This window comes from Typopeltis vanoorti, chromosome 12 (assembly GCF_054136105.1).
Source record: "Typopeltis vanoorti isolate ZY-2024b chromosome 12, IOZ_Tvanoo_1.0, whole genome shotgun sequence".
Classification (NCBI taxonomy): domain Eukaryota; kingdom Metazoa; phylum Arthropoda; class Arachnida; order Uropygi; family Thelyphonidae; genus Typopeltis; species Typopeltis vanoorti.
In genome coordinates this window covers 12,960,546-12,979,472 of record NC_143560.1, presented here as the reverse complement: position 1 = coordinate 12,979,472, position 18,927 = coordinate 12,960,546, and the positions used below count along the sequence as shown (strand labels likewise).

General features: G+C 36.7%; 1 protein-coding gene across 1 annotated transcript in view; it reads right to left on the bottom strand.

Moving 5' to 3' along the window:
* LOC150100586 (glycerol kinase 3-like) overlaps positions 1-18,927 on the bottom strand; it is a 473,098-nt gene that overhangs the window by 277,513 nt on the left and 176,658 nt on the right. The window contains exon 7 of the mRNA XM_090401838.1: positions 10,167-10,276. Coding sequence (XP_090257964.1) covers positions 10,167-10,276 — 110 coding nt within the window. The remainder of the gene's footprint in view (positions 1-10,166; positions 10,277-18,927) is intronic.

Below are 18,927 nucleotides of genomic sequence, written 5' to 3'. Positions count from 1 at the left end.
GTGAAAGAAATGGCATCATCTCAAGTTACTACACAAGAAGAAATTCAAAAGACAGTCTCCTGCACAAAAAATAGTATTCTAGGTGTATTTCCACACAAACATGGAGTCTTGCTTGTGGATTTTTTGGTGAGAGGCACCACAAACAAGTTAGAACAGCATGCAGAAACATTACAGAAATTGAAAAATATAACCATAGAGTTTGGCTCACCAGTTAAGTGACTACCCTGTTTGGCCCTCTGAATGATGCACTTCAAGGATACCATTTTGCAAACGATGAAACATCAGGAGAAGACAATATAATATCGCCAATATCACCAGCCTGGCTAGCCGAGTGGTTAGTGTAGCTGCTCTCCAGCAGAGGGGCTGCAGGTTCAAATCCCACCATGGGCATGGATGTTTGTGATTGTCTTTGGAAATACGAGTGGTGGTGGTGGTTGGCAGTAGATGGCATTGGTGTACTTGTGGTCAGTTGGTGGATTGAGTGGCAGAGACAGGGCTGTAGAGCAGGCGCCCTCCCTCGATGAGTTTTTGGACTCCCTAGAGGTGTCATATAATAATAAAATAACTAATAACTATCTAAAACGCATTCAAAGGAGAAAACCCAATAAGAAGCAAAATAGTGATAGATAATAAAATATTAGAACAAGTAAATACTTTCAAATACTTGGGATGTGATTTATCATGTGAAGAAGAAAAGGACAGTAAATAGCATAATAAATAATATATTTAAGCCATTCCTAGTACAAAAACACACTACAATCAGACTATATAATGTCTTGTCAAAACTAACTCTACTATACGGAAATGAAACATGGACCATAAAAAGGAAATATGAAAAAAGAATTCAAGCAGCAGAAATGAAATTTCTCAGAAAAACAGCTGGATATACCAAATGGGGCCATAAAATAAATGAAGAAATTTTACAATCCCTGAATATAAATCCAATTAATTATTACATAACACGTGTGTTGATGCTTAAGTGCTGTGAAGAATTCGTGTTAGAGGTTTAATGGAATAGTAACAGCACTGAGAAAGGATTAAAACTAATTTTAATACTTCCAATATTTTGTCTCCGTCACAGAGACATCTTTGGGAATTACAAAAACTTTTTTGTAACAACACACACACAAATACAATACAAAGTGAAACTAAAGTCCTATCTAGGTGGTGTGCCCTCTATGGGCATTTGCAGGTGGCCTGGGATGTAAAGAGGGATCTCTGATAATTAAAGTTTCCTAAATTTTGGGAAGTTTAATGCAACCATATTTGTTTAAATTAAGCTGATTCCTGAGTGCAGATGCAGATTCAAAGAATAGTCTTTCTTTTTTTAATTTACTATGGTGGAGCATGGTAGTTTTTTTTCAGGAGATCCTGTGGGATGTATCCAAAACATGGTCTGCAAGACCAGATTGACCATAATCGTGTTTGCAGATGTAAGAACTGTGTTCTTCTAACTGGATGGATGCTGACCTGCCTGTTTGTCCGAAGTAGGCAAGTTTACAGGAACAAGGTACTCTATATACACCAGGCACTGAAAGAGGAGGGAGCTGGTCTTTAGTGGAGCGGATAAGGGTAGCAAGTTTACGGTGGGGCTTAAAAGCTGTATGGTGGTTGTACTTTTTTAATGATCTGGCTATTTTTTCTTAAGTACCACGGATGTAAGGAATAGTGATGGCATTTCTGAAGTCCTTCTGAAGAGATGGTCAGGGAATGGGGGAAGGACTTGATTATTTTTTTAATTCTATAGTCATTATAGCCAATGGAAAGGAAGGTGTTGTGTATGTGTTTGAGTTCGGTTGAAAGGGCAGTTTTACTGGAACAAAGATTGTGGGCTCTATTGGTCAGAGTTTTAATAAATGCCATATTGCTGGGAGGGGTGGTGGTGGGAGAGTTTGTGAATGTATCTGCCTGTACGAGTAGGTTTTCTATATACAGAGAAAGAAAGGTTACCATTAGGAAGGCGTGTTACTAAGGTGTCTAGGAAGTGTAAACTATTGTTATTTTCCTTTTCCATCATAAACTGGATTCTCGGATGTAGACTATTGAGGTGACTGAGGAAGGACTCTAATGTGTCTGGGCCATGAGGCCAAATAGAGAACACATCATCTACATATCTCAGCCAGATAGAAGGTTTTAGAGGGGAAGAGTGAATGGCTTATTTTTCAAAATTTTCCATGTAATAATTGGCAAGAGGGGGTGAGAGGGGGTGAGAGGGGGGGGGGGAACTCATAGCAGTTCTCTCTAACTGCTTGCAGATTTTGTTCTTCCAAGAGAAATAACCAGAAAAAAAAGAGTGTTAAGGTGTCTCTTAAAAAAAGTTTTTCCTTCTGATATCTTAGAGCTCTTTTCCTTTGCCATCAACTCTGGTTATTTCTCTTGGAAGAACAAAATCTACAAGCAGATAGAGGGAACTGCTATGGGTTCCCCTCCTCTCACCCCCCTCTTGCCAATTATTACATGGAAAATTTTGGAAAACTTTTTACTCATTACATTACATGTGAAAAAATAAATAAATAAAAATAAAATAATAATAATAAGATTCATTCAAACTACATCTTGGATGCAATGGAACTGTGGAAACACTGAGAATAAGCTGCTGATTTGGGGGGGAACTGTCATTTTGTCAATATGAAAAGCCTTATGAAAAATGGAGAGAGAGAGGTGTCATGCAAGGATGTCTGCTTTCACATTATCTGTTTAACCTGTGCCTGGAAGAACAAGAAGGATATGAATAGAAAGAGTCTATTCCAGAAAGCATGGAAATAACCATGAATTGGCAAATTTACATCATATAAATCATGCAGATGATATAGCATTATTTATAGACATTAAGAAAAACTCAGGGATGCTTAAGGGTCAAAGCTGTATAACTGAGAGGAGACCTCCACAAAGGCTTTAAAGGAATGCGGAGAACCGACCAGGGCTTCTGACCTAATGTCCAATCCTCACGTAGTGCACCTTGTTGGGCATCTACCTGGATACTGAACGAACGAGGATGGGCTGGTACAACATGACAAAATTTCATGCCAGCTGGGGCATCGCCCAGTTAAACAAGGCCCCCGTTGTTTTCACCAGGGAACCAGGGTGAACAGCGAAAAGTCAGCTACTGGAACAAATCTGAAAACACACCCCAACTCAACATCACCAGAGTTAAAGATCAGTACTATCAACATAAGAAGCCTGAATGGCAAAGAAATGGAGCTAGCTGAGGAATTAGATAAGTACCAGATCGACATAATAGGGGTGAATGAAACAAAAAGACAAAAACTGATGAGATCTTTCTCAGCAATAAATACAAAATGTTATATTCTGGCAATGACAATCAAGGAAAAGAAGGAGTAGCCATAGTATTCAACACAAAATACGAGGCTAATCTTCTTGAATGGCAGGCAGTCTAAAGTAGAGTGACGTGGGAAAATATCAGAATTGGGAAATTGGACAATGAGACTTATTTGTGCCTATGGTCCCACAGAAGGTTCTACAAAGGTAGAAATGCAGGAATTTTTTGAGGCTTTTAGAGAAAGCAACTGACAGAATGAAAAAGGAAAAGTTGATCCTTGTTGGGGATCTAAATAGCAGAGTAGGAAATGATTGTCAGACATACAAAAATATTTTGGGAAAATTTGGAGAAAAGAGCAAAGCTAATAATAATGGCAAATACCTGTTGGATTTCTGCTCAGGACATGGACTGGTTATTACTAACACCATGTTCCAAAATAAAAATGTGCACAAATTCACATGGAGAGGCAAGGAATAAGAAAAGTCTCATTGACTGTGTTATTGTTGATAGTGATGTTTTCTCCTTTGTGCAGGAAACCAGAGGATTTGAAATTGGAAGTGATCACTATTTAGTCTTGAGCAGGATAAAACTGAATTTCACATTGAAAAGAATAACATGTAAGAAAGTTTTAACGCGAATAAAAGTTAAGCAGCTCTCAGATGTGAACTGCAGACTAAAATACACAAAAATTATTGAAGAAAAAATAAAAGAGTTTGAGAACATGAACCAAACTTTAGAGATTCACTGGCAAGCCTTGATTGATTCAGCCAGAAAGGCATGTGGTGAGGTTGTGTGCAAGGATAGAAAAATTAGAACTCCATGGTGGACACAGGAAGTTAAAGAGGCAGTGAAGGAAAAGAAGAAAGCATATCAAAAGTTCCTGGCAAATACGTCAGCTTGTGCTCTTAGAGAATACAGAGATAAATGTAAGAAAGCTAAACACTGTAAAACTAGCTAAACAAAACTCATGGGAGGACTTCGGCAAGAACGTAGAAAATAAATATCAAGAAGGTGGCAAAATATTTTGGACGTTATTGAAGAAGCTTAGAAATGGAGGAAAGAGTACTGTAAAAGGAGTTAGATATGATAAAGGTGACATGAAAACGGGAGAAAAAGATACCCTTGAAGTATGGAGTAATACTTCGAGAAATTGCTAAATGAAACAAGCAGTGATAGCACAGTGGTAAAAAACACTCAACAGGCATACAGTGAGGAATACAATCCATACTTGAAGTAAAAAAAGCCATCAAAGGCTTAAAATGTGAAAAGGCAGCAGGAGTAGATGATATTCAACCAGAAATGCTGAAGTATGGTGGTATAAAAGTCTTGCAGTGGCTGCACTGCATAGTTCAGAAGGCTTACGAATTCCTGATGATTGTAGTAGAGCTCTCATAGTACCCATATATAAAAAAGGGAAATAAAACTGAATGTGAGAATTACAGAGGTATTTCCCTACTGAGTGTTCCTGGCAAGATTTATGTAAGTATACTTGAGAAACGGTTGAGAAGAATTGTGGAAGTAAAGCTTTTTTTTTTATTATTATTATTATTATTACGGGTATCTCCATGGAGTCAGTAGACTCATCGCGGGAGACCCAAACTAGCAAAACAATATCTGTCATATCTCTTCTTGAATTCATTTACAGATGAAGAGCTCACAACAAAGTCAGGCAATGAATTCCACTCATTCACCACCCTCCAGGCAAAAAACCTTGTTCTGACACCTTTGTTAACCACACTCTTCTTTAATTTCCAGAGATGACCTCTTGTTCTTCCATCACTATCACACAGCTGAAACATTTCCCCTGCATCAATCCTATAAAAACCTTTTAGTAATTTGAATGTTTCTATCATATCCCCTCTTCTTCGCCTATCAGCCAATCTCTGCAATCCACAAGCTCTCAATCTATCAATGTAGGGAGCATTTTTTATATCACTCACCAACTTGGTCACTCTTCTCTGAACCCTCTCCACAGCCTCCTCATCTCCAAGGAATCCAGGTGACCAGACCTGAGCACAGTAATCCAAATGTGGAAGTATCAATGCTTTATAAAGGGGAATAATAACCTCTTTATCTCTGGATGTCAGTGTGTTCCTCAACAACCAAGTAATCCTATGTGCAATCTTGGACACCTTAGCAATGTGTCCTCTGAACTTCATCTCCTTATCTACCAATACCCCTAAGTCCCTAGCCTCATCAATCTCTTGGAGTACCTTTCCATCTATGTAGTACACAGCTGGTAATCTTTTAATCCCAAAATGCAAGACTTTACACTTTTCCACATTGAACTGACATCCATTTTCTTTTGCCCATTTTACCAGCTTATTTAAATCCTCCTGCAAACTTTCAACATCAGCTTGATTTTTTATTGCACTACACAACTTTGCATCATCAGCAAACAACTGAATATCTCCCTTTAAGCCGTTTCCTATATCATTTATATACAAATTAAACAACATTGGCCCAAGCACAGAGCCCTGAGGCACACCACTGGTCACCTGCCTCATTCTGGACTCGGCTCCTCCATACACCACCTTATGGTATCTCTCCCTGAGCCATTCTCCTATCCATATCACCAATTTAATATCCATTCCCATCTGCTCCAATTTGCGTAACAGTGTTCTATGGGGTATCCTGTCAAAAGCCTTAGCAAAATCCAGAAGTACCACTGTGTAGCCAGTTCCTTTGTCCAACTCTGATGTTATTCTATTATGGATAGTTAATAGATTGCTAAGGCAGGATCTACCTTTAACAAAACCATGTTGGCCTCTATAGAGTATCATATCCTGATCCACCCATTCTTGAATTTTGTCTTTAACCAACTTTTCCAATACTTTTACCACTACTCCTGAGATGGTGATTGGTCTGTAATTCAATACTGCAGTTTTAGAGCCACCCTTATGCAAAGGAACCACTTTGCCTAACTTCCACTCCCTAGGGACCATACCAGAGTTCAAACTTAAATTAAATATCCAGGTAAGAGGGGTTGACAATTCATTTGCACATTCACGCAACACCCGAGCTGATATTCCATCTAAGCCTACCGCAGTGTTTGCATTTAAGTTTCGCAATATATTTAATACCTCTGATTCTTTAGCTTCAATTCTCACATTAGGTATTGCTATAGGTATAGAGATATCCTCACTTGGGTGATAGACTTTTGAGAAGTGATCACTCAGTAACTCGACTATTACATCTGATTTTGTCACCTCAATACCATCAGCACCCACTAAGGTTATCCTTCCGAAGTCATTCTTCCTCTTACTTGCCACATAGCGTAAGAACTCTTTGGGATTACCCTTGATCTCTTTGGCTAAGGTCTTCTCATAATCTGATTTAGCTTTTCTTACTATGCTGGTAACCTTCCTAGCTTGAGCCTTGTACTGCTCATGGGTATCCTGATCGCCCTTCTCCTTGTAAATTCTCCATAACATTTTCTTTTTTTGTAGTTCAAGCTTGATACTACTGCTCATCCATCTAATGCCTGCCTTGTTTGACCTCCTGACCATGGGGACACAATCTGATATTGCTTTCCTCAGATACCCACTGATTTTATCCCAAGCACTGCTAACATCTTTCCCTTGCAATATGTTCTGCCATGGGATGGCTGCAAGCTCACTCCGAAGCTTGTTATAATTGCCTAACCTGTAGTTTCGTACATACCCCTTCTTAATAGAAAAATCCACAGATTTTGCAACCTCCCAAGTCAATACCACATGATCGCTTTCACCAACTGGAGGTAACGAGGTCACCTTACTTATGCACATAACCTCTGAACCAATAACCAGGTCCAACACTCTCACACCACGTGTCCCTTCAGTTACGTGCTGTTTCAAGTAATTATCTCGTAGCAGATGTATGAACTCCATTTCCTTTTTGCTACGTGATATTTCCTCCTTCCAATTGATATCACCATAATTAAAATCCCCCATAATAATCACTAAGCCTTCACTCATTGCACTAAGTTGCTGATGCATGAATTCAATATCTCCCCCTGTACTCCCTGGCCTATAGCAGCATCCAACTGTATATTTGGTTGCGTTGGTCACTATTTCCCACCAGACTGCCTCAAATGAACTCTCATTCACATGTCTATCATCATGATATACTACTTTCTTTGGCTGCAACACATCAGCTATCATCAACAGTACTCCTCCTCCTGTTCTATCTTCTCTATCCTCCCTGAAAATACTGTACCCATCACATTCAATTCCAGTGACCACATCTTCTGCTGACAGCCAAGTTTCACTAATGCCTACAACTTTTGGTGAGATTTCACTGACTAATGCCAAAAATTCTTCTCTCTTATTTCTAATGCTTCTAGCATTGGTATACAAAAATTGCAGATTCCCTCTAGATCTTGTACCGGCTTTAGAACTGATATATAAGTCACTAACTACCGTAGTCCTATGCCGATTTTTTCCCCCTCTCTTCTGCAATTTATTCTGCCTGTAAGGATCAATAAATACACAATCAGTGCTAAAGTTTCTCTCTCTTACACTCAACCTTTTCAATATTAGTTTCCCTGCCCAATAACTTCAACCTGTTCAGAAAACAATAACTTCTTCAATCTCTTATGTCCTTCCATGTTAAGATGCAGTCCATCTCTAGCATACAACTGCCTTTTTCCTTCAAACACACTCCAAACATCAACAAACTCCAGACCTCTTTTTCTGCACATTCTTGCAATCATATCATTCATTATCATTGCTCGTCTACTTAACTCGTAATTGTCAAAACGAGGCAGCACACACACTATTCTCCCATTGACACTTTTCCTCTTCACAATATCTAATAATGTTCTTAAATCTTTTCCTACCCGATTTATACTACCTCTCAGGTCATTCGTACCCACCATAACTATCATCTTGTCTGTTTCATGCCCTCTCTTTATTGCTAAAAATTGTGAAGAATGAACTGAATCTTTGTGAAGAACAAGCTGTATTCAGGCCAAATAGAGGCTCTCAGAATCAGATCTTCACTTTATGACAAATAGTGGAGAAATCATGGCAATATAACAAACATCTCTATTTGAGTTTTGTAGATCTGGAAAAGGCATATGATAAGGTGCCAAGAGAGAAGCTAATCAATACGCTACAGTAATATGGCGTCAATGGAGCATTATATCAAGCAATACTTACTCTTTATTTGAGTTGTAAGTCAGCAGTTAGAACTGAAGGAAGTACAGGAAGATGGTTTAATGTTAAATCTGGTGTGAGACAAGGATGTACATTATCCCCTCTGTTATTCATTATCTATATGGATCACATTATGAAGAAAAGTAGTATTAAACATGATATCAAAATTGGAGATGTTAATGTCAGCTCTTTGCTTTATGCAGACGTTGTTATACTTATCAAATCCACTACGAATCTGCAAGATTCCTTGACTAAACTGAATAACTGTTGTAATAGATATGGTATGAAGGTCAGCAATAAAAAGACAAAGACAATGAAAATAGGTAGAATCATTGAAAATGTCAACTATGTTGTGAATGGAGAATCTGTGGAACAAGTAAAACATTTCACCTACTTAGGCACGATTTTTAGTGAAGATGGTAAATTAAATATGGTAAACAACAACATAATCAATAAAGATGGTATGGTAGGAAGTTAATTGAATAAATTCATATGGAATAAGAGAGAAATTAGTCAGAACACTAAGTTAGCTGTATACAAGACAGTGTTCAAACTAGTTTTAACTTATGGATCTAAGAGCTGGGTCAGAAGTAAAACACTTGACCAAAGACTAGAGACTGCAGATATGAGAGTCCTGAGAAAGATTAGAGGCATGAACAGATGGCATCAATGGCAATATCATATTAAAAACGAGGATATTAGGAAAGAACTTGACATTGTCAGCATCCAGGAATGTGTTAGCAGAGCTAATCTCAGAAAACAACCCAGAGGAAGACCAAGATATAGGTGGTTTGATAGGGTACAAAGTGCCTTAGATGACAGAAATATGAGATCTGATAATATTGGAGTTTTGACAAGTAACAGACTGATCTGGAGGAAAATTGTAGATAAGAAGTTAGTAATGATGTAAATTTTTCATGTAGTACTATCATATCCTGTACACCCCTTGAGGGTACATGGCAGGAATTTGATGATGATGATGATGAAGAAAAACTTAAAATATGTTATTGAAAACCTACATAAAAACAATAAAAACTATGCAATGCACATGCATTTTAGTAAAAAGAAAACAATGGCAATAGACAGAAATGGAGAAGAACTTAACTTGGAAATGGAAGGAAATAAACTGGAAAAGGTTAAAATTAATCTCTTTGGCCGCATTGATCACAGGTAGGCTAAATTATTAAATACAGAATAAATCTAGGATGGTCTAATATTACCAAACTAATAAATATATGGAAAAATACACATCTCTCCAAAGAACTTAAATTCAAAGTATATAGTTTAATGGCACTCCCCACAATTCTTTATGGTGCCTTGGGTTATCAGAACTTTGAAAACAATGTGTTTGAAAAAAATAAAAAAAACAACATGGACTAAAATCAAAACCAATCAGAAGATCAGAAAAGAATTACACTAAAATATTTCAATAATAATAAGAATCACAAAAAAACATTTACAGTGGTATGAACCTGTGTGTATATAATGTCCACTAACACATTTCTTCGTATTCTCCAAAATGGAAGAGCAGAAGAAAATATACCAATGGAAGACCCAGAAGGATATGAATAGAAAACAATAAGGATATAAGTGGTCTGAATTCTTACAGAAATTTAAATAACTTTGCTGCCAATAGAACTAGACTTGAAAGTTATTGTTCATATTAGCCTCAATCTGACTTAGGCAGATAAGGAAGATGATGAAAGTCTTACTTATAAATATATGCATTTAATACAAAAAATAATTACTTGCAAAGCATTGAGTCCCACTGTAAACTTTCAATATCCATCAGCATTGTTCGGCTTGCATTTGTAACATCAGTAATATGACTTCCTCCCTTTTTTCCTCCTGTAAGATTCTAAATCAATATCATTTAACATATAAAAAAAATCAGGCAAAGTTACATATCATAATACAAATAATTCCAAAGAAAAAGATGAGATGGACCAGTGAAATTTATTATGCTTAACCATCAACGTTCTCATGTTGATAACTATAAATTTTGCTCAGTTACAAAGCATCTTACGTAATAACTTCAATGTGCCATGCAGATGGTGCTAGCACGCAAAGGCAAGTAATGGATGATGTAAGCTGTTAAAAAAAAAAAGTATTTGTAGTAAGGAAGGATATCATTGTGTTTATTTCATTACTGATATTGGTTTATAAATTTGTGCTATTGAAATTGACGATTTTTTATACGACTGTGTGGTATTTTGTTATGATTTTATTGTCTCAATATTGTATCTAACTGTATTGCAAAAACATAACCATAGAGGTTGGCTCACCAGTTAAGTGACTACCACCTGTTTGGAACTCTGAAGGATGCACTTCACGGATACCATTCTGATTGTACTGAACATGGCAGCTGACAGTTCTAGCACATAACCCAGCCACAAACGTTTGAAGATTACATTATTTGTAACATCACTGATGATTTTGTGGCAGCTTCCTAGCATGTATGCATCATCCCATTGTTTAAAAATGTAGCAAATGTGAGACAGGAATGTGTTCATGAAATGAGGGAAGCACTGGGAAACATAAGTATCTTGATCTCGAGATTCAGTGGTAGCAGAGCAGTGCTTCAGAAACAGGTGAAATACAATTTGTGAATATCAGTAGTGTGTTGGAGGGTACAGAAAATGTCAACAGCATGCACATGAATTTAACCTTGGGATGTGTAGCAAAGGGAGATGGTTGGTCTGATGGCCATGGGATTGTATGTATGTGAAACTCAGCTGAAAGCAGTATGGATGGAAAGAGAAATAGAACTGCTGAGAAAGGAGATAGAATTAATGAAGTCAAGTCTAAGTTGAGGAGGGTGAATGCATGATATTAGGAGGATAAAGAAGTTGGCTAGTGCAAGAAAAATGAGAGTAGGTGTGAGAGAAGAGCTTCAGAGGATAAGGGAGAGAGAAAAGTGAGAGAATGGGAGAGGCAAGGGAAGAGAGGAAACTGCAGAAAGTTGAGAGTGCAGAAACAAAGGATAGAGATGAGAAGGGGGGGGTCGGAGAGAGATTGGAAGTCTTAAGAGTCAGGGATGCCAGCAGGAGAAAGTAAAGTGAAGTGCCAGAGGAGTGCTTGCCTGGTAGAATGATAGAGATTGTGGCAATGGCAGTGAAGAAGGGTAAAAATGTAGAGAAGATGACAGTAATGGTTGGAATGAATAAACTGAGCGGTAGCATGATTTATATAGTGCAAGATTTGAGGTTGATTTTCAGTTGTGCAGCAGAAATGCATCCAGGGAAACATGGTTAGTGTGTTGCTTAAGTATGATAATGTAGAGTGCAGGAGAAGAGAAGTGATAACAAATGAGATGATACTGTGAATGTGTCTGAAATATGTGGATGCAGGAGTACATTTATGCAAAGAAGAAAGCTGTATGCAAGAGATGGATTACATTTGAATGGAGAAAGGCACAGTCATTTGAAGAGACTGTTCTTTTTCAGGGCAAGTGAGTGTGTCAGGACAGGGAAACTAATATTGTACAGGTGGAATGTGGCAGGGGTGGCCATGAGTGGGGATAGTGGCTTGAGAAATGAGGAAGTCTACAACATATTACAGAGCAAGATGAAGTATGAAGCGAGTAATAATGGCTAACAAGGATAGTAAGATAGACAGCATATTTTGGCAGAATAGGGAAGTTAAACATGATGGTGGTGGATTGTTTAATCATGATAAGGGATGAATTGTGCCCTCTCAGAGTAGAGAATCACAGTGGGAATAATAATAATAATAGCTTTGAGTGTATATGGTGTGATATAAATGTTTTTTAATCTCTTTATTAGAGTGTTCCATCCTGGTAGCAGGATTTATTCCTAGAAGGATAATGAGTGGTGAAGTATTAGAAGTGAATGAAGAAGATATATTTTGAATACTGAATACACTAAATGTGTTGTGAAAAGTTTTTTACCTTGGGTATAATATATGTTAAAGATACCAATTTTATAAACTTGGTTTTCATCCTTTTTCCCAAGTAAGCAAACAGACAAGTAAGTCAAGTTTGCACCTGAACGTGGCTCCAGACTTATGGTGGTGGTGCAACACCAAGGCAACTCGTGGTAAAGATGGATTAAGTTCTGATCACTTTCCTTAGTATTTCCCATAAATGTAAAAAACATCTCCTAGGAGATGTATGATGTTATACATTATGGGTGGGGGTCACTACCCAGACCGGTTTCAACCTTTATTGAGGTCTCATCAGTGAGTAGGCAGACCTTGAAATGCCAAGGTTTATGTAATAATACAGAGCTTATCAATTTTACCTATACAAGTTCCACTAGGTGCTTTGACCTTACTAATTAAGAATCTCCGGATGAGAGAAAGATGTGAAAAGTTTTTTATCTTGAATATAAAATAAGTTAAAGATACCAAGTAATTTTATAACCATCATCATCATCATCAAATTCCTGCCATGTACCCTCAAGGGGTGTACAGGATATGACAGTACTACATGAAAAAATTACATCATTACTAACTTCCTATCTACAATTTTCCTCCAAATCAGTCTGTTACTTGTCAAGACTCCAACATTATCAGATCTTATATTTCTATCGTCTAAGGCACTTTGTACCGTATCAATCCACCTATATCTTGGTCTTCCTCTGGGTCGTTTTCCTGCCAACCTGGCAGAGAACACTTGTTTTGCTAATCTTTCCTCTCCCATTCTATTTAAGTGACCATACCATCTGAGATTAGCTCTGCTAACACATTCCTGGATGCTGACAATGTCAAGTTCTTTCCTAATATCCTCATTTTTAATATCATATTGCCATTGATGCCATCTGTTCACGCCTCTAATCTTTCTCAGGACTCTCATATCTGCGGTCTCTAGTCTTTGGTCAAGTGTTTTACTTCTGACCCAGCTCTCAGATCCATAAGTTAAAATTGGTTTGAACACAGTCTTGTATACAGCTAATTTAGTGTTCCGACTAATTTCTTTCTTATTCCATATGAATTTATTCAATTGACTTCCCACGATACCAGCTTTGCTGATTCTGTTGTCTATTTCTACATTTAGTTTACCATCTTCAGTAAGAATTGTGCCTAAGTAGCTGAAATGTTTTACTTGTTCCACAGGTTCTCCATTCACAACACAGTTGACATTTTCAACGATTCTGCCTATTTTCATTGTCTTTGTCTTTTTATTGCTGACCTTCATACCATATCTATTACAACAGCTATTCAATTTAGTCAGAGAATCTTGCAGACTTGTAGCGGATTTATTTAGAAGTATAACATCATCCGCATAAAGCAAAGAGCTGACATTAACATCTCCAATTTTGATATCAGGTTTAATACCACATTCCTTCATAATGTGATCCATATAGATAATGAATAACAGAGGGGATAATGTACATCCTTGTCTCACACCAGATTTAACATTAAACCATCTTCCTGTACTTCCTTCAATTCTAACTGCTGACTCACAACTCAAATAAAGACTAAGTATTGCTTGATATAATGCCCCATTGACACCATATAACTGCAGCGTATTGAATAGCTTCTCTCTTGGCACCTTGTCATATGCCTTTTCCAAATCGACAAAACTTAAATACAGATCTTCGTTATATTCCCATGCTTTCTCGACTATTTGTCGTAAAGTGAAGATCTGATCCTGACAGCCTCTATTTGGCCTGAATCCAGCTTGTTCTTCACCAAGCTTTTCTTCCACAATTCTTCTCAACCGTTTCTCAAGTATACTTGCATAGATCTTGCCAGTAACACTCAGTAGGGAAATACCTCTGTAATTCTCACATTCAGTTTTATTTCCCTTTTTATATATGGGTACTATGAGAGCTCTACTCCAATCATCGGGAATTCATCCCTCTGTCCAGGCTTTCTGAACTATGCAGTGCAGCCACTGTAAGACTCTTATACCAACCATACTTCAGCATTTCTGGTCGAATATCATCTACTCCTGCTGCCTTTCCACATTTCAAGCCTTTGATGGCTTTTTCTACTTCAAGTATGGATATGTATTCCTGACTGCATGCCTGGTCAGTGTTTTTTATCACTGTGCTGTCATCACTGCTTGTTTCATTTAGCAGTTTTTCAAAGTAATTACTCCATACTTCAAGGATATCTTTTTCTCCTGTTTTCATTTCACCTTTATCATCTCTAATTCCTTTTACAGCACTCTTTCCTCCATTCCTAAGCTTCTTCAACAACCTCCAGAATATTTTGCCACCTTCTTGATATTTATTTTCTATGTTCTTGCCAAAGTCCTCCCATGACTTTTGTTTAGCTAGTTTTACACACTGTTTAGCTTTCTTACATTTGTCTCTGTATTCTGTAAGAGTAAAAGCTGACTTATTTGCCAGGAACTTTTGATATGCTTTCTTCTTTTCCTTCACTTCCTCTTTAACTTCCTGTGTCCACCAGGGAGTTCTGATTTTTTTATCTTTGCACACAACCTCACCACATGCCTCTCTGGCAGAATCAATCAATGTTTCCTTCAGAGTTTGCCACTGAATCTCCAAGGTTTGATTCCTGTTCTCAAACTCTTTCATTTTCTTTTCAATAATATTTCTGTATTTTAGTCTACAGTTTACATCTGAGAGCTGCTCAACTTTTATTCGCTTTAAAACTTTCTTACATGTTATTCTTTTCAATATGAAATTCGATTTTATCCTGCTCAAGACTAAATAGTGATCACTTACAATTTCAAATCCTCTGTACACTCTGGTGTCCTGCACCAGGGAGAAAACATCACTATCAACAATAACATAGTCAATGAGACTTTTCTTATTCCTAGCCTCTTCTCTCCATGTGAATTTGTGCACATTTTTATGTTGGAACATGGTGTTAGTAATAACCAGTCCATGTCCTGAGCAGAAATCCAACAGATATTTGCCATTATTATTAGCTTTGCTCTTTTCTCCAAATTTTCCCAAAATATTTTTGTATGTCTCACAATCATTTCCTACTCTACTATTTAGATCCCCAACAAGGACCAACTTTTCCTTTTTCATTGTGTCAGTTGCTTTTTCTAAAGCCTCAAAAAATTCCTCCACTTCTACCTTAGTAGAACCTTCTGTGGGACCATAGGCACAAATAAGTCTCATTGTCCAGTTCCCCATTCTCATATTTGCCCACATTACTCTACTTGAGACTGACTGCCATTCAAGAAGATTAGCCTCGTATTTTGTGTTGAATACTATGGCTACTCCTTCTTTTCCTTGATTGTTATTGCCTGAATATAACATTTTGTATTTATTGCTCAGAAAGATCTCACCAGTTTTGGTCTTTTTTGTTTCAGTCACCCCTATTATGTCGATCTGGTACTTATCTAATTCCTCAGCTAGCTCCATTTCTTTGCCATTCAGGCTTCTTACGTTGATAGTACCGATAACCTTGTTACACTAAATGTTAATAAAGTGAAGGGGGGGGGGGACTAAATGGAATTTCACATGTTTTAAGAAAATGTGCTATGGAACTGCACCATTAACTTGGCCACTAATGAAAATCTTGTAATGTGAGAGGTTCCTGGAGAGCGGAAGGAAGGTAGGATAGTGCCGTTGCATAAGAGTGGTTGTAGAATCAAACTATAGGCCTGTTTGTATTTATTCTGTAGTTGTTAAAATTCTGGATAAATTGCTAAGCACTCATACACAGAAATGGACAGATGAGGGCAATATTATTTATGCAGGACAAAATGGGCACTCTTGTTTTAGTAATCTGCTTACTTTTTACAATCAAGTAACAAGAGCAGTCGATAAGAGTAAGGCATACAATGTCATTTTTTTGGATTTTTCAAAGGCATTTGACAGGGTGCCACATGACAAGTTGGTTTTTAAGTTGCAATATATGGGTTTAGATATGATTAGTAGACTGGCTTGGTGATTGGTTTTCTGATAGATATAAGAGAGTTGTATATGGGGGAGCAGTATCAGGGAGTAAGACTGTTACAAGTGGAGTTCCACAGAGTTCAGTACTGGGACCATTACTGTTTAATTTTTATGTGAATGATATTGTGACAGGACTACAGGAAGATATTCATTTGTTTGCAGATGATGCGAAGCATGGGAGAGTTATTAGTAATAATGCTGATGTTTTGGCTCAAGAGGATTTGAATAAGCTAGAAGGATGGGCCAAGAATGGAGATTTCAGTTTAATGCAACTAAATGTAAGGTTTTGAAATTCGGGATCAATTTAAAAACCTTACAAATTATGGGATGGGATGCTTCATATTCACTTGGTAGAATTATACTGGAAGTAGAGGAAGAAAGGAATCTTGTGGTGTGGTGATTGTGGATAGAGATTTGAAGTTCCAAGGACACACTGCAAATGTTACGAAGATATCTAAGAGAACTGCTGCAATGTTGAGGAGGGCATTACCACGAGAGATGAAAGTGTGATGGTTCCATTGTATAAAGCTTTGATCAGACAACATCTGGATTTCAGTGCTCAGATCTGGTCATCAAGGTATGAAGGGGATGAAGTAACCTTGGAGAGGGTGCACAGACATAACAAAAATGACATCAGGTTTGTACAATGCTAATTATAAGGATAGGCTGAGTGCATGCAGACTGCAGTTTGGTGGATAGAAGACAAAGGGGGATATGATTGAGACATTTAAGTTGTTGAAGGATTATCTTATTAACACTGAGATTTTGCGTATGGTAGAACAAGGGGAAGGATCAAGGACAAGGATCAAAGCCATAAGGAGTAGTATGATAGACTTTCTTTTCACTGGTGTTGACCCCCCCCCCACACACACACCATGATGAGTCTTGTAAATCCATGAAAGTCGAGAAAATAATAATAATAAAAATTTTGATGCCAATGCCAAGTGGAATTATTGGAAAATAAAAAAAAACATGAATTTTTTTTTCAGTGGCATGCTTTGAAGATACATCTATGATTAGTAGGTGAAAGGTCACCTGCAAACTACAGGAGCCTTTCCTGCCTTCAGTTTTAAAACTAAAATGCTATAGTATTTGTTTTATCTTGTTCATAACTGCAGTTATAGTAACAAATGAAAATGTAATTTTATATCAATAATTTATAACTATGCTACAGCATTTATAAAATATTAAAAAATGTCAAGCAAATCTAAGATAAAAAAAAACATGCAATTCATAAGAAAACAGTTCATGTTGAAAATAATAATTATATACAAATTCACTATTTAAATGTCAAATTACAATGCTAAAATAAGGAAAACTCTTCAGTTAAAAAAATAAATAAACAAACAATATTTCAGTAGAGATAAAATAAATTAAATTTCTTTAATGGATTGAAACAAAAGCTGACATTTAAATAAAATACTACAATGGAATACTTGCATTAGAAGTTTATTTGCATAAATTCATTACATTAGATTTATGAAGTTAACTACCACTCTGAGATAGATAACAAAAAATAAATAACCAATAAAAATAAAAAAAATTATAAATTCGTTATCATTTTTTTACATCATTACATCAGCAAATCAGAAATTCCTATTATTGACATCCAGTTGTAATTAGCCTTGCTATTTTTATTAAAGTATTTCATTCATAGCTTGTTAATTCTTTGCTTGAACTATAGTTACAGTTACTGTATTTAGCCCAGACCTAAAACAACTGACTGTCTGGTTAACCTTTCTACATTGATGTAAACAAGTTACATTTCAAGTTGCCAATAGTCGGTGTTATCTTCATAATGAGCTCAATTACAAAGAAAGAAAGAGTTTAATTGCAATAAAATGTGTGTCTCTAGTGTCACAAGTGAACATAGTGGTGGATTTGAGCTGTACTAAGAAATTTTTTTTTTTTTAAATAGTGTATGGCGTGGCTTTTTATCATAAATTGTGCTATGCTTTTTCATAATGGATACAAGTGTCCTTCAGTAGTGTTTATTTTATTTGTTTATTATGTTTTTGCTACTTGTTCCAATTGCTTTTCCTTATACTTTATTCTTACTGCTTCAGAAAAATGGCATCAGTAAAGAAGTGCATAGGCATGGAAAGCTACAGCATGAAGGTATGCACCAAAAATATGAAAGATTTGTGGATGGTTAGTGAATGAAAAGAAGGAAAGCATTAATGTACGGGGGAATCTGGAAAGTTCTGATAAATACCTAGACAAAAATGATATTAAAGCAACTGATCTAACTACTAGAAAGAACATACTGATAACAGAGTTACCAGTAAATAATGTTCTTATATCTTATATTCTCGCATGTTTCTTCTTGTGGTTATATCAGTTGAAAAAATATCATTTTTGACCTAGGTGTTTATCATAATTTCCAGACCCCTCATATGTGAAAAGTGTATTGAGAGGTTAGAGTGACTAGAAATGGGAGCTAGAATCGGGAGAATAGTAGAAGAGATAAGGGAAGAATTAGTGAAAATGAGAAGTGAAATTAAGCATCTGGAAGATGAGATTAAACACCTAAAGAAGAGATTGGTTGATGTAAATGAGAAGAACGAAGTTAGTGTTATGAAGAAAGAGCCAAAGGATAACCATATATCATTGTATGAGGACTCAATCATTAGAGGTGTCATAACTAATAAAGTAAACAAAA